Source organism: Eriocheir sinensis, chromosome 9 (assembly GCF_024679095.1).
Source record: "Eriocheir sinensis breed Jianghai 21 chromosome 9, ASM2467909v1, whole genome shotgun sequence".
Classification (NCBI taxonomy): Eukaryota; Metazoa; Arthropoda; class Malacostraca; order Decapoda; family Varunidae; genus Eriocheir; species Eriocheir sinensis.
Window position 1 is genome coordinate 2,503,699 of NC_066517.1, and position 14,630 is coordinate 2,518,328.

The window sequence follows — 14,630 nt, forward strand, 5'->3', positions numbered from 1 at the left end:
GATAGTAATAGTGATAGTAGTAGTAAAAGTAATAGTAATAGTAGTAGTAATAGTAATAGTAATTGTAATAATAATAGTAGTAGTAGTAATAGTAATAGTAATAGTAACAGTAGTAGACGTAGTAGGTTACGATCGAACTTAGAAGACATTTGGCGGCAGCAGTTACTATGGCGATGACCCTCTACCAACACCTCCTCCTCCTGCGTTCTCCACCTTGCGAGGCCGAGAGACACAAAAGTAGGTTACAGACAGGTACAGGGAAGGCGGGAGGCGTATTGCAGATGTTGTTACGAAGGTGGTGAGTCATGATTCTATATTCTTAAACGTATCGGAGCCTTAGTCCGCCTGTTTGAAAAGGATTAGGTTAGGTTAGGTTAGGTCAGTTAGGTTAGGTTAGGTTAGGTTAGGCTAGGCTAGGTCAGTTAGATTAGGTAAGGTTAGGTCAGGTAGGTCTGGTCAGTTAGGTTAGGTTAGGTTAGGTCAGGTCAGTTAGGTTTGGTTAGGTTAGGTCAGTTAGGTTAGGTTAGGTCATTTAGGTTAGGTTAGGCCAATTAGGTTAGGTTAGGTTAGGCCAGGGTCAGTAAGGTTAAGTCAGTTAGGTTAGGTCAGTTAGGTCAGGTTAGGTTAGGTTAGGTCAGTTAGGTCAGGTCAGTTAGGTTAGGTTAAGTTAGGTAAGTTAGGTTAGGTTAGGTTAGGTTAGGTTAGGTCAGTTAGGTTAGGTCAGTTAGGTTAGATTAGGTTAGGTCAGTTAGGCTAGGTTAGGTTAGGTTAGATCAGGTAGGCTAGGTTAGGTTAGGTTAGGTCAGTTAGGTTAGGTTAGGTCAGTTAGGTTAGGTTAGGTTTGGTTAGATCAGGTAGGCTAGGTTAGGTTAGGTTAGGTCAGTTAGGTTACGTTAGGTTAGGTTAGGTCAGGTAGGTTAGGTTAGGTTAGGTAGGATAGGTTGCTCTCGTAAGTTCTTTTGATTATCTTGGACTGTTTTGTGATGCTGGTGATAGGTTTACACGACTCTTGCGCCTTGAACGGAAAAATCACCCCTCGAATACCCGGTTAATCTTCTCAGCGGCCTTTGAAATAGTCGTAAAGGGAGCTCGATAAGTTTATGAATATGGCACATGATGTTCTAACGTGTCTTGCTTGATGTTATGAGTCCAGGAACTGTCTGAATGTGGTAGAGGGAAGCGTCTTAGGGTGATGCATCATGTTAAGTGGGGATCGTCTTTTTCCTTTGTTCTGTTAAAAAAGGAAGAGATAGTGAAGATATGGGGTGAACTAGGAAAAGATAGAGAAGATATGGGGTGAATCATTACTATGTTATCAAAGGTTCAGTAAATGCTTGAATGTAGTGGTGTAAGAGAGAGTTTCAGGAGAAAAAATAAAGATATAATATAAACCCAAATAGTCAGTCCCCTCTATGTAAATATGGATATGAAATTTTTTAAAAAGATCGTGACAGTAAATTGAATAAAAGAACATGAAAGAGGGGGGATGACGGGATTAAAATAGTGGTTTATATACAATAGTGTTTAAAATCATTCATCGTGTTATGTGGAGATGGGTTGCTGTTTTTTTTTTTTGTTGTTGTTGTTCTGTTCATGATGTAAGAAACGTGGTAAGGGAATAAAATGTTGAATGTATAAGTGTGAATAAGATGTTGAATGTGTAAGTTTCAATACTCTTGTCTAAAAAAAAAGCAAAAGAAGGGAAAAGGGGAAAGAGAGAGAGAGAAGGTTTAGATATACGAAGGGAGAAGAATTACTGAGTGTTTGTTGTGCTCTGGTGATGAAAGGAAATATACAGAAAGGTAAAGAAATAAAAAAAGGTAAAAAAAAAGTGTACAGGTAAAGGGAAGGAAAAGGGAAAAAAGCAAAAAAAATATAAATAAAAAGTAAGTGAAGTAAATAAATAGGGTGATTATGCTTTCTCATGCCCGTAGCTTTTGTACGTGTCCGTCAGTGTCCAACTTAACCTGCATGTCCGTCTATATATTTCTACACATCACTCGTTCTGTCCGTCTGTTCATGTTCGTCCGTTTCTTTGTGTTCGTCTTCTGTTTACGCCAGATCGTGTCTATGTCTGTCCGTGTGATTGTTTATGTCTGTCCGTCCGTCCGTGTGTCTGTCTTTCTGTCCTTGGCCTCCATCTCTCCTCTGCTTGAAGTGACGGCAAGCGACGATGTAGTTTCGACATGCGCTAATATGGTACGTCTGTTTCGCCGGGAAAGAGAATGTGCTGAACAGAAGCCGTGGACAGTGGTGACTTCGGGGAAATTCCTGCTGACGGAGTGACCATTTCAGCGTCGACGGCAGGGCGGCGGCGGGGCGGAAAGTTCTGCACCTCCCGGGTCACTTTTTACACCCGCTGGTCGCTCCCGGGGGTCAAAGGCACAAGCACAGAGGTCACACAGGCACAACCACGACACTGGACTTCAACCTTTACCCCTCTCCGACCCACTCAACAGGAAATTTCACTGATATGACTGCTTGGGGTGGCTTATCTACAGGAAAAGATAAGAAATGTCTGCTGTGAGTTGCGTGCGAGGCCTCCTGTGCCACGGGCCGCGGATTGCGTCAGCTGTGCGCACCTGTGGGGGTGTGTGAGCGGCCAGCCAATCACCGCGTGCCATTTTGGAGGCTCGGCTCCGTCTGGCCAATCACGGAGCCCGGAGCCTAGACTTACTTCGTGATCGGGGACTTTCCACAAGGCTGGTTGCAATAACGGCTTGTATTTTAATTCAAACACAAGCACACATGGAAAAACTACATGTATTAGATGCTCTGAAGACTAACTAAGCGAGTGGGGAAGAAAAATGAGATAAGAGAAACGAGGGAAGGTCATAGGGCGGCTTGAAGATGAGAAAACCCCCGTGTACTGAAGGATCAAAGTCCAGTGGCGGTGGTGGCAGTGACGTCAGCGGGACCGGAGCGCTCTCCCGCCGCCGCTCAGATATAAGGCGGCTCCCTGGCTCCTCCCGGCACTCGACTTGAAGCTCAGCCCGAGAAGCAATGGTCATAGATTCTAAACACTCCTTCCTCAACTAACTCAACCCAACAACCACAGCCGCAGCCATGGTGAACAACAGCAACAACAAGACTTCCAACGATGTCTCCCTGCCCGCCCAGCCCTTGTAAGTCAACGTGTCCCTTTCTTAACTTTGTCTTCTTTGTTTATATATGTGTTTTGGGGGTTTGTATGTGTTACCAAGTTCGGTTAAGATGATATACATGGTTAGAGTTCATATATATTCAAGGCAGAGTCAGTTAGTCACATATATACTGCACTTTGGATTTGTTGATATATATGGTACTTGTTCATATATATATTCACAGTAAGGTCACTTAATCAGTCACATATATATTTACACTTTACTTTTGTTGATATATACATGTATGGTACCTTTGTTGATTTATATGGTACGTGTTCATATATATATTCATGGTGGGGTTAAGTTAAAGTCATGTATATTTTGCACTTTACTTTTGTTCATTATATATTCGTAAATTAGTTTGTTTTTGGCCACATACATACTTCACTATTTTCTTGGGATACATATTTGAGATAATCTGTGTTTTTATATATGTTCTGTAGTTTTACCTTGTGTTCGTATGTTTTATTTACTTAGTTTTTGTTAGCCATGTACATTTTCATTACTCTACTTCGGTATTTCGTTGTTTCGTTGGATGACTTTATTTTTGTTTTGTTTTGCTTTCATAATTGACTTAACTTTCCTTGCCTGCTCATGTTTTTAATCTTTTATATTTACTACGTGAGTGTTTTGTGTCTATCCAACATTCATTAATTGTTCATTCACTTTTATTATCTTACGTTTTCTTTTTTTCTTTGTGATGTTATGTTTTCTGTTTTGGGTCTATTTCTGTTTTTCTATCTATCTATCTATGTATTTCCTCTCTCTCTCTCTCTCTCTCTCTCTCTCTCTCTCTCTCTCTCTCTCTCTCTCTCTCTCTCTCTCTCTCTCTCTCTCTCTCTCTCTCTCTCTCTCTCTCTCTCTCTCTCTCTCTCTCTCTCTCTCTCTCTCTCTCTCTCTCTCTCTCTCTCTCTCTCTCTCTCTCTCGTCTGATGGGAATATTATAACTGTGATGTGTCTGCAGTCTACGTTCTTTTTTTCCTTTTTCTTCCTTAGTAACGTCATTGATTTTTTTCCCCATCACCCGAAGGTCCTTGGCATTTTGAGACTGCTCTTTGAACCGCTCTGAGCATTGGCTGACATTTTGATTGGCATTTATTTCTTTATTTGGTTATTTGCGTATATATGTGTGTCCTTTTATGTGTATTCAACTGTAGTGCTTGTGATAGCAATGGCACCTCAAGATTCACATATACTCTCCAAAGTCTTCAGTATTTTCAAGTCAACATTATTTTTGACCGACCTTTATTCATTTCTTTGTTTATTTGCTTCTATAACTTCTTTGTTCTCTTTATTGTCGCACTTGTGATCGCAATAACACCTAAAGATTCACGTATGCTAACTACAGTCTTCAACATTTCTAAGTAAGGATTATTTTTGATCGATACTTATTCATTTATTTGTTTATTTGCTACTATAACTTCTTTGTTCTCTTTATTGTCGCACTTGTGATCGCAATAACACCTAAAGTTCACGTATACTAACTACAGTCTTCAACATTTCTAAGTAAGTTTTTTTTTTATACCGACCTATATTAATTCATGTTTATCTGCGTATGTTATCTTCTATGTATACTTTATATTGTCGCTCTTATGATCGCAACAGCACCTCAAGATTCACTCACATAATTTTATACTAACTGCGGATTTTAGCAGTTTTAATAACGAAGCCAACATTATTTTTTACAGCGTTTTATGGACTTACACTTCACTCCAGATCGGATTGACACTTCACTTCGTCTATGGGCAAATAGGTTGAGATAGGGTTGATTTTGGAAAGGGGAGTGTCACGAACGAAAGAGGGAGGGTGCATACTTAACCGACTGACCTGATTTTATTTGCCGGGTCGGGGAGGGAGATGATATATAAGTATAGAGAACGAGAATACATGCGTGCAAATACAGATCGATGATTAGATAGCACACGTGTGAATGCATAATGATAGCAAATTTGTATGTTATTAGGAAAACCTTGCAAATGAGGTAGAACACGTATCACTGAAATTAATTAGAAAAAGAGAAAACATGTGTAAATACGGATAGACGATTGGATAGCACTTCTGTGAATGCATAATGATAGCAAATTTGTGTGTTATGAGAAAAAAACTTGTAAATGAGGAGGTAGTAAACACGCAGCACTAAGGAAGATCTGAAACGAATTAGAGAAAGAGAGAACACTTGTAAATGTGGATAGACGATTAGATAGCACTTCTGTGAATGCGTAATGATAGCAAATTTGTGTGTTATTAGGAAAACCTTGCGAATGAGGAAGAGGTACACGCATCACTAAGGAAGATCTGAAACGAATTAGAGAAAGAGAAAACACTTGTAAATGCGGATAGACGATTAAGTAGCACAAGTGTGAATGCATAATAATAGCAAATTTGTATGTTATGAGAAAAAAAAACTTGTAAATGAGGTAGTATACACGCATCACTAAGGAAGATCTGAAACGAATTAGAGAAAGAGAGAACACTTGTAAAGGCAGATTGAGGATTAGATAGCGGGTGTTATTTCATAATGATAGCAAATTAGCGTGCCATGGGATACAGACTTGCGACGGAAGTGAGAATATAGTACACGCTTGATTGAGAGATAAAGAATGTGTGGGAGGAGGGACGTTGATGAATGAATAGATAAGACGTAATGATTGACGTTGTACATGACGCGTTGGGACAGATACAGGGTTTGGAGGGAGGAGTCAATCAGTATAGATAATGAAGGAATGATATGAAGCAGAACGGATGAAAGGTTAAGTGAGAGGAGGAGAAGGAGGAGGAGGAAGGAGGACACAGACACTAATAGTAAGAGAGAAAAATAAGGAGGAGGAAGAGAAAGGAAGAAACAAAAACATGGATAGTAAATAGAATGAAACGAAGTAAATCATGAGAAAAAAAAGTGGACGAAGAAGAAAGTGACAAATAACCAAGATAGACAAGAAGATTAGTCGTTTAGTTAATAAGGGCCAAGAAAAGAGTGCAATAGAGAGAGAGAGAGGATAGGTTAAAGATAGATAGATAGATAGATAGATAGATAGAAAGATAGACAGAAGGCTACATATCTAAAACAGGAAACATATAAAGATACACCGACAAACTTGCAATAGAGAGAAGGATAGGGGACAGGTTAAGGAAATACATAGATAGATAGACAAATTGATAGAGAGATAGATATAGAAAGTCCCAAAGCAAAGAACAAACACCGTCAACATTGCAATAGAGAGAAAGGGATAGGTAATGGAGATAGATAGATAGATAGATAGAAAGACCCCAAATACAGACCATAACATCGCAAAACTCAACGAAAAACACCCAATCTTCAGTAGCTAGAGATAAGAACATATACATTATCAAACTTACAATAGAGAGAAAGGGGATACATAGGAATATACATAGGAATACATAGGGATAGGTTGAGGAAATAGATAGACAGAAAGGTAGACTGTCAGAGACCCCGAACAAAGACCAAACAGCATCGCAAAACTGAACGTTAACCTCCAAACCTCATCACCTCTCGACCATTGGCATTTCTTTGTCCCTTGCCCCTCCCGTCCATCGCCTCGAGAACAAAGGCACGAGAGAGAGAGAGGACGAACGAAGGCGAGCGAGCTAGAGAGAGAGGGAGGGAGAGAAGGGTTGAGGCAGGTGGGTGAGACAAGGACGGTGAGCAGAGAAGGGGAGGGAGGGAGAAGAGGGAGGAGGAGGAGGAGGGGAAGAGTAGAAGAGGATGGAGTAGGTGGTTTAACAAGGACAGTGAGGAGGGAGGGAAAAGAGGGGAGGAGAGAAGGGAGGACAGTGAGTAGCAAGGGAGGGAGAAGAGGGGAAGAGGAGGAGGAGGAGGAGGAGGAGGAGGAGGAGGAGGAGTAAAGTGCAGTGGCTAGTTCCAAGAATCGAACTGTATATCGTACACACACACACACACACACACACACACACACACACACACACACACTTACCTTTACTCTCAGGTGCGTCTCGTAATAATTATCGTTGACCCAAAAAAGGTGTACAGGTAGAGAGAGATCTTGTACCCCAGCCAACGTGACCTTTCCTTTTCATACCCCTTCTCCCCCCCCCATTTTTGTCTCCCTACGCAGTACTAACGTAACCTCTCTCTCTCTCTCTCTCTCTCTCTCTCTCTCTCTCTCTCTCTCTCTCTCTCTCTCTCTCTCTCTCTCTCTCTCTCTCTCTCTCTCTCTCTCTCTCTCTCTCTCTCTCTCTCTCGACCTTTATCACTCGACTTTTAGTGCTGCTGATGATAACAGTAATAATAATAATAATAATAATAATAATAATAATAATAATAATAATAATAATAATAATAATAATAATAATAATAATAATAATAATGCATAGTTCGGGGTTCAAAGTAAACAATGGAATTAAATTATGACCGTTTTTAAGCCTTTTTTTCTACTTCATCAGCTTTTATTACTACTACTACTACTACTACTACTACTACTACTACTACTACTACTACAGGAACCTTTATTGCATCTCTCATTTTCCCTTCTTTCTTTTATTCTTATCCTATTCTTTTATTTTATTACTTATTCTTACCTTCCATTATCTATCATTCCTATTTTGGTACCTATTTTTACTTATTTTCCTTCATTTCTCCTTTTCCTTCTTTTCTCTCCTTTTAACTAATCCAGGTACATGACATCCTTGAGCGAAGAAGGTGCGGGGGGGGGGGTAGGAGGGGTCAGGTCACGGGGGGGGGGGGGGGGTAAATAAATCGATAGGTGACTGACATGAAGAAGACGGACTGGGTCATGCAAGGCGGCTGAGGTCAACGGTGCCGGATTGTCGTACTCAGCCTCCTCTGTTTGCCGATATCCGACCCCAAAACTGCCTCCTCGACCCCAATAACTGCCTTCATATATAGTTATCATGGAAATGGTTACTTGTTGGTGTTTTTTGGCAATCGCTATGGCTCGGAAGCCGGTAAATACGAGGCTCTGAGTACGATAATCTGGCACCGTTACTCAGTGATTACGGTTATTAGGTAAGGTCGGTTGCCTGTCTCCCTCCTCCGCCACCCTTTCTCGCTCCACTTCAATCTATTTCCACTCCGTTTATCTGTCCACTCATTTACCGACTGTTTCTTTAACTATTACTATCTACTCACTCATCTACCTACTTATCTCCCTGTTTGTCTACCTATTTGCCTAGCTACTTGCCTTTCTACTTACTAACTGCATCTTCCTAAGTGTCAACCCCTTTTCTTTCCTTCCTTTCTCATGTATCTATTCATTGACCAATCTATCTATGTTATCTGTATACATATGTTTATGTTTTATTTATTTATTTTCCTCCCATTACTTCCTACGTACGCTCTCTATGTTATTCAAGTTCTCCTAAATCTATCAAACTACGACCTTCACCGTCTCTTCACACAGTCCATTCAGTAATCACTACGTATATTTACCTGTCTTTTTTTTCTCTTCCTCCTACCTTGTCTTAGATGTTGGACACGTGTCTTAGCCGCCTCTTCCGTGCTCTCTATCTCTAAAAACTTCCTATACATCTTACAAACTTTCCTATCCAAGCCACGTCACGCTTCTCCCAGTCTTCATTAGTCTAACTATCATCGACTCTCCTTTTCCTCTGTTATCGCAGTCTGTAATCGGACCTCTTTTGACTCATTATCTGGCAATTAAAACGATCGATGCTCTCTTGATCCTCGGCTTTAAAAATACATATAATTTTTACGTTGACTCAAGTGTTTGAGAGCAAAGTATAATGGCCCCTGAGGACATACGATGGACCGGTTGAGTGACTGATAGCGAGGAGGAGGAGGAGGCGGCGGTGGTGGTGATTGGACTGGGTGGGTTGGTGGGTGGGTGATGAGAAGATATGGGTGATCGGGCGTAGCGGCGTTGTCAGTCTGGTTATATCGTGTGCTCCATCACCACCCTTCCCAGACTGCTCTCATCTCTAGCACATCAGCCACCACCACCACCGCCACCACCACCAATAATAACAACAACACACGCACACAGCATCACTTATATCAGCAAAAACAACATCCTCCACCCCACAGACTTTATTTCCCAAACCACAGTCACGTCTCTCCCTTCCCCACCCTAGCCGTCACCCCCCTCCCTTCCCCACCCCAGCCGTCACCCCCACCCACATCCATGATAGTTTTCCTGTTCTTTACTCGTGTATAATCTGGCGTCACCTCATTCGCCTCACCTTTACCTTTCGCTCGTTATCTCGCCACGGTCACACAAGCGCCCTTTGGCTAAGTGGGTTCACCCGGAAGAACTTGCTGCATCGCGCTGCAGCCGCGACACGCCGTCAGTTTGGCCAAGCTCCTCCATCAGACAACATGATTTTCGCACTTCGCACCCGCTACGTGCTTTGCGTGAGGTACTTACGAAGTGGTGGTGCCTCGGTGTGTGGTTTAGGGAGAGTGAGAGTTCGAAGAGCGTGTGTTTGTGTTCTGGGGTGTGTGTGTGTGTGTGTGTCTGCCTTTGACTGATGGCGGCGTCTCTTCTTCCCCAGGATTGGCAGCATCCTCTCGGAGGCATCCCGCGTTGCCGCCGAGGCCGCCAAGAAGAACCTTCAGATCCAGACTCGAGCTCTCTCCGTCACCTATGGCAAGATCACGGACCTCAAGCCCAAGGTGAGTGTCCTCGGCAGTGTGTGATTGTAAACCCAATGTTAGAGGAAATTAGCCCTCTTTCATCTCCCATATCTCCCTATACTCTTCTGGCCCCACAAAAAAAAGTACATATTCTCAACGACCCCTTGGCCGTGCTCCTTCCTGCCCACCTCTGACCAATACCCCTTTGTCTCTCCAGGTGCGCTCCTTCGTGGAGGACAGCGCCCGCCTCTGTCAGCCGGAGAAGGTTCACATCTGTGACGGCAGCGAGCGTGAGCTGCGCCACCTGCTGAACACAATGCAGCAGGCAGGTATGATCGAGTCGCTTCCCAAGTACAAGAACTGCTGGCTGGCACGCACCGACCCCGGCGACGTGGCCCGCGTGGAGAGCAAGACCTTCATCGTGACCCGCGAGAAGCGAGAGACCATCCCAATCCCCAAGGAGGGCGTGCGCGGCCTGCTGGGCAACTGGATGTCCCCCGAGGACCTGCGCCGCGCCGTGCAGGACCGCTTCCCGGGCTGCATGGCCGGCCGCACCATGTACGTGGTGCCCTACTCCATGGGCCCCGTGGGCTCCCCGCTCTCCAAGATCGGCGTGCAGGTCACCGACTCGCCCTACGTGGTAGCCTCCATGCGCACCATGACCCGCATGGGCAGCCGCGTGCTGGAGATGCTGGGCGAGGAGGAGTTCGTTCGCTGCCTCCACTCAGTGGGCTGCCCGCTGCCGCTGACCCGCCCGCTGGTCAACAACTGGCCCTGCGACCCCGCCCGCACCATCGTGACGCACGTGCCCGACTCCAACGAGATCATCTCCTTCGGCTCCGGCTACGGCGGCAACTCCCTGCTGGGCAAGAAGTGCTTCGCCCTGCGCCTGGGCTCCGTGCTGGCGCGCCGCGAGGGCTGGCTGGCCGAGCACATGCTCATTCTGGGCATCACCAACCCGGCAGGCGAGAAGCGCTATATCGCTGCCGCCTTCCCCTCCGCCTGCGGCAAGACCAACCTGGCCATGATGACGCCATCGCTGCCGGGGTACAAGGTCGAGTGCGTCGGCGACGACATCGCCTGGATGAAGTTCGACTCCGAGGGCGTCCTGCGCGCCATCAACCCCGAGAACGGCTTCTTCGGCGTGGCCCCTGGCACGTCCAAGAGCACCAACCCGGTGGCCATGAAGACCGTGCTGTCCAACACCATCTTCACCAATGTGGCCAAGACCAGCGACGGCGGCGTCTTCTGGGAGGGCCTCGAGAAGGAGACGCCGAACGACGTGTCTATCACCTCGTGGCGCGGCGAGACCAACTGGAGTCCCCAGAGCGGCGTGCCCGCCGCTCACCCCAACTCCCGCTTCTGTACGCCCGCCGGCCAGTGCCCCATCATCGACCCCGCCTGGGAGGACCCCGAGGGCGTGCCCATCTCCGCCATCCTCTTCGGCGGCCGCCGGCCCCAGGGCGTGCCCCTGGTATACGAGGCCTACGACTGGGAGCACGGCGTCATGGTGGGAGCCGCCATGCGCTCCGAGGCCACAGCGGCCGCGGAACACAAGGCCAAGGTCATCATGCACGACCCCTTCGCCATGCGGCCCTTCTTCGGCTACAACTTCGGCCACTACCTGAAGCACTGGCTCAGCATGGAGGGCCGCACCACCAAGCAGATGCCCAAGATCTTCCACGTCAACTGGTTCCGCAAGAACGAGAAGGGCCGCTTCATCTGGCCCGGCTTCGGCGAGAACGTGCGCGTCCTCGACTGGATCCTGCGGCGCGTGGAGGGCCAGGACGTGGCCGAGGAGAGCGCCATCGGCCTGCTGCCCAGCCCCGGCGCCCTCGACCTCTCTGGCCTCGAAGACCAGCACATCGACACCGAGGAGCTCTTCAGGCTGCCCAAGGACTTCTGGAGCCAAGAGGTCCGCCAGATCGCCAAATACTTCGACGAGCAAGTGGGCGACGACCTGCCCAACGAGGTGCGCGAGCAGCTCAAGAAGCTTGAGAAGAGGGTAGAGAAGATGTAAGCGGCGTACCGTCCACCCTGAACCGAGGAATCAATGTCAACACGAGCTCACCCTGTCCCTCCTCATCCGTAGCCTGGTCCGGCAGCGCCCCCTTCCCCTGGCCGGGGACGCGGCTCAAGTCTCATCCTCGCGGTCTCACTCATCAATGCAAGTTCTTCGCCTCAGCTGGGCTGGGCGTTACCGGCGCGGGTTTTACTGCGTCTATGATTTACCTATGTGATAGTATTCTCCCTTAAGAAAACTATAAAATAAAATATTTTTCTACATGTTCATCAGTGTTTTACGTCAATCACAAAGTCTGCGCCGAGAAGTGTGGCAGTGGGGCGCTTCAGGCCTGGTGATAAGTGGAGACAGTATATTTTTTCCCAGAGAGAGGCCGGGTCAATGTGCCTTCTGGAGGCTTTGGTCACGCAGCAGAGACCCCCGCATACCACAACAGACACAATACAGACGCAGAGACGACGATGACAGCTGCCGTGGCAAACAGTTGTAAGGGGACGTTTGAGGCTGACGTCCACTATCCTGGGTGACATGAAGGCTACGCACTCGCTCTTCAGAACAATTCTGGCTGGGACTGCGGGGCAAGGTTTGCGGGCCGGGGAGGAGTCAGTAACCCTGCTAACTTCAGTCTCCGCCTCGTTTCTTCCTCGGCTCAAGGGTTCAGATTAGATTCATAGAGATAACAACCTTCACTGTGATGGAGGAGCACAATCACCCCAGAAGAAAGCTCCCAAGATCTCTCCCACGTTGAGGGGTGTTTCTGCCTCGCCTCAAAGATGGCCCACCGACAATCCTGAGGCCGTGTATCCATTCAGCGGCGCCTCACGTCATCACACTTGGATTTATTTTTGTTTGGAGAGTCATATATTCCCTATTCATTCCATTCATGTGATAGGAAATGTTTGGTTCCTCTTCTACCCCGTGCCGTCCAAAACAATACAAATTATGACACATTCTAGTCATTATTTTAGAGTAAAGGAAGCAGCTCAGGGGCATACATAAAGTAAAGCCCGCTAATTACTTTTTTTTTCACAGCAGAGGAGAGGGCAAAAAAAAAAAAATAATAATAATAATGAAAAAAAAACCCCGCCACTTACTGCTCCTGTTACTATAAAGAAAGTAGAAATGAGTGGCTAAATAAAAGGCTGAGATATGGCACGATATATCCTCATTCTCTTTGATCTTTAACAACGAAATGTCTCAACACCCTGATTGCCTTATGCTTGGAGACACATACACACCTGTTTTCCGGTAAAAGAAACCATTTTTATCATCCGACCCTTGTGATAAACTGACAAATCATTACTTGATCTATGGAAACTTTTTATTTGCCTGAATTTTTTTTTATTCTACTTGTGTAAGCCTTAAAAAAAACATTCTAACTTTCCCTTCGTGTGTGCAGACGCTGATCTTTCTAAACTCAATTGCCTGATCTGTGGAAAGTACTTTATTTTTTGCCTTTATGGGTTACGCTACTCGTGTGAACCCTCAAAACCATGCTAACTTTTTCCTTTGCCACTGATCACTCTGCAACACTCGTCTCTTAATTTCCTGATCTGCGGAAATTACTTTATTGTGTGCTCATACGGATTACGCTACTCGTGTGAACCATCAAAATCATAGTAACCTTTTCCCGTTCGTGTGTGTAAGCACTGATGATTCTGCAACAATCGTCTCTTAATTCCCTGATCTGTGGAAAGTACTTTATTGTGTGCTCATTTGGTTTACGCTACTCATGTGAACCCTCAAAACCATAGTAACCTTTTCCCTTTCGTGTGTGTAGGCCATAGCTGGGCACGAAAACAGAAAACCTTATTCCCGATACCCGATAACTGATGATGGAAAACCTTATCGGTGATAACCAATATTCGTTAGCTGAAGACACAAATATAGGGGATAACCGATACCCGATAGAAATCCACAATTCCGATACTAACTAGCGATAAGTCCGATAGGCGAAAACGATACTATATTGATATTTCAAATAAAAAAAAACATAGATGAATTCAAATTTTCATTATCTGTATTTTAGAAAACTTACAAAACCTGAAAATCACACGTTGACACGTACATATAGACGATAATACTTGAAACGCCTGAACCGGTGTTGTGTTATTTGGCGTCCCTACCGTCAAAACAAACATTAGTCTCTCGTGAACTGGCCCATCACTACTTATTCAGTTATTCGTACTTATCACCATTAACACTTTAACAGTCACTTCAGTAAAGAAGCACTGGAGCACTGAGAACCGGAATACTGGCACTCACTCCGTCACTCGAGACGCAGCTGCGAGGCCACGCGCCACGTGATAACAGAAGCAGCTGGTCTCTGTTTGCGCTCTTTACAACGGGATCACAAATGTCAGACAGTGAATAATCATTTGTGGGGCAAAGTTAAATGATTTTTCTCTTTCATATAGTGATTTTTGAGTAAAATAAAAAAAATAACCTAGTGTTTTAATGTTGATGATCCAAGTATGAAATCTCTTCACCGAAGATATTTCATACCCCGAAGTTTTTTCATACAACACCGGGCGCCTGGGCCACGCATGCGCAGTAGGGAGGAGACAAGTTTTTTTTTTTTTTGAAAGGCGGAAAAAAGTAGCGATTATCGCTAGCTTGGCTACAAAAGTAACGAAGATACCGATATAAATATAAATAAGTAGCGGATGGCCGATAAACCGATTTTGTTATCAGCGATAAAGTATCGCGATAACTTCTCGCGATAACGCCCAGCTATGGAGTAGGCATTGATGATTCTGCAAAGCTCGTCTCTTAATTTCCTGATCTGTGGGAAGTACTTTATTGTGTGCTCATATGGTTTACGCTACTCATGTGAACCCTCAAAACCATAGTAACCTTTTTCGCTTTCGTG

The 14,630-nt window shown here is 45.2% G+C and overlaps 1 protein-coding gene and 1 long non-coding RNA gene across 4 annotated transcripts in view; one reads left to right on the top strand and one right to left on the bottom strand.

The window, feature by feature from the left end:
- Nucleotides 1-12,025, top strand: part of LOC126995831 (phosphoenolpyruvate carboxykinase, cytosolic [GTP]-like) — a 47,184-nt gene extending 35,159 nt beyond the window's left edge. Inside the window, exons 1-3 of one of the 3 annotated variants that reach the window (XM_050855694.1) lie at nt 2,957-3,125; nt 9,654-9,774; nt 9,953-12,025. In XM_050855694.1, the coding sequence (XP_050711651.1) occupies nt 3,067-3,125; nt 9,654-9,774; nt 9,953-11,755 (1,983 nt within the window). In that variant the 5' untranslated portion in view covers nt 2,957-3,066 and the 3' untranslated portion in view covers nt 11,756-12,025. Of the gene's footprint in view, nt 1-2,956; nt 3,126-9,037; nt 9,519-9,653; nt 9,775-9,952 lie in introns of those variants that run through there. The other 2 variants (XM_050855695.1, XM_050855693.1) reach the window with 2 other exon arrangements.
- LOC126995833 (uncharacterized) lies at nt 3,575-7,838 on the bottom strand. Its single transcript, XR_007750744.1, has 2 exons — nt 4,608-7,838; nt 3,575-4,464 (listed from the first exon to the last, which is right to left on the bottom strand). It is a non-coding gene; the product is annotated as an uncharacterized LOC126995833 (long non-coding RNA).
- Nucleotides 12,026-14,630: the final 2,605 nt, after the last annotated feature.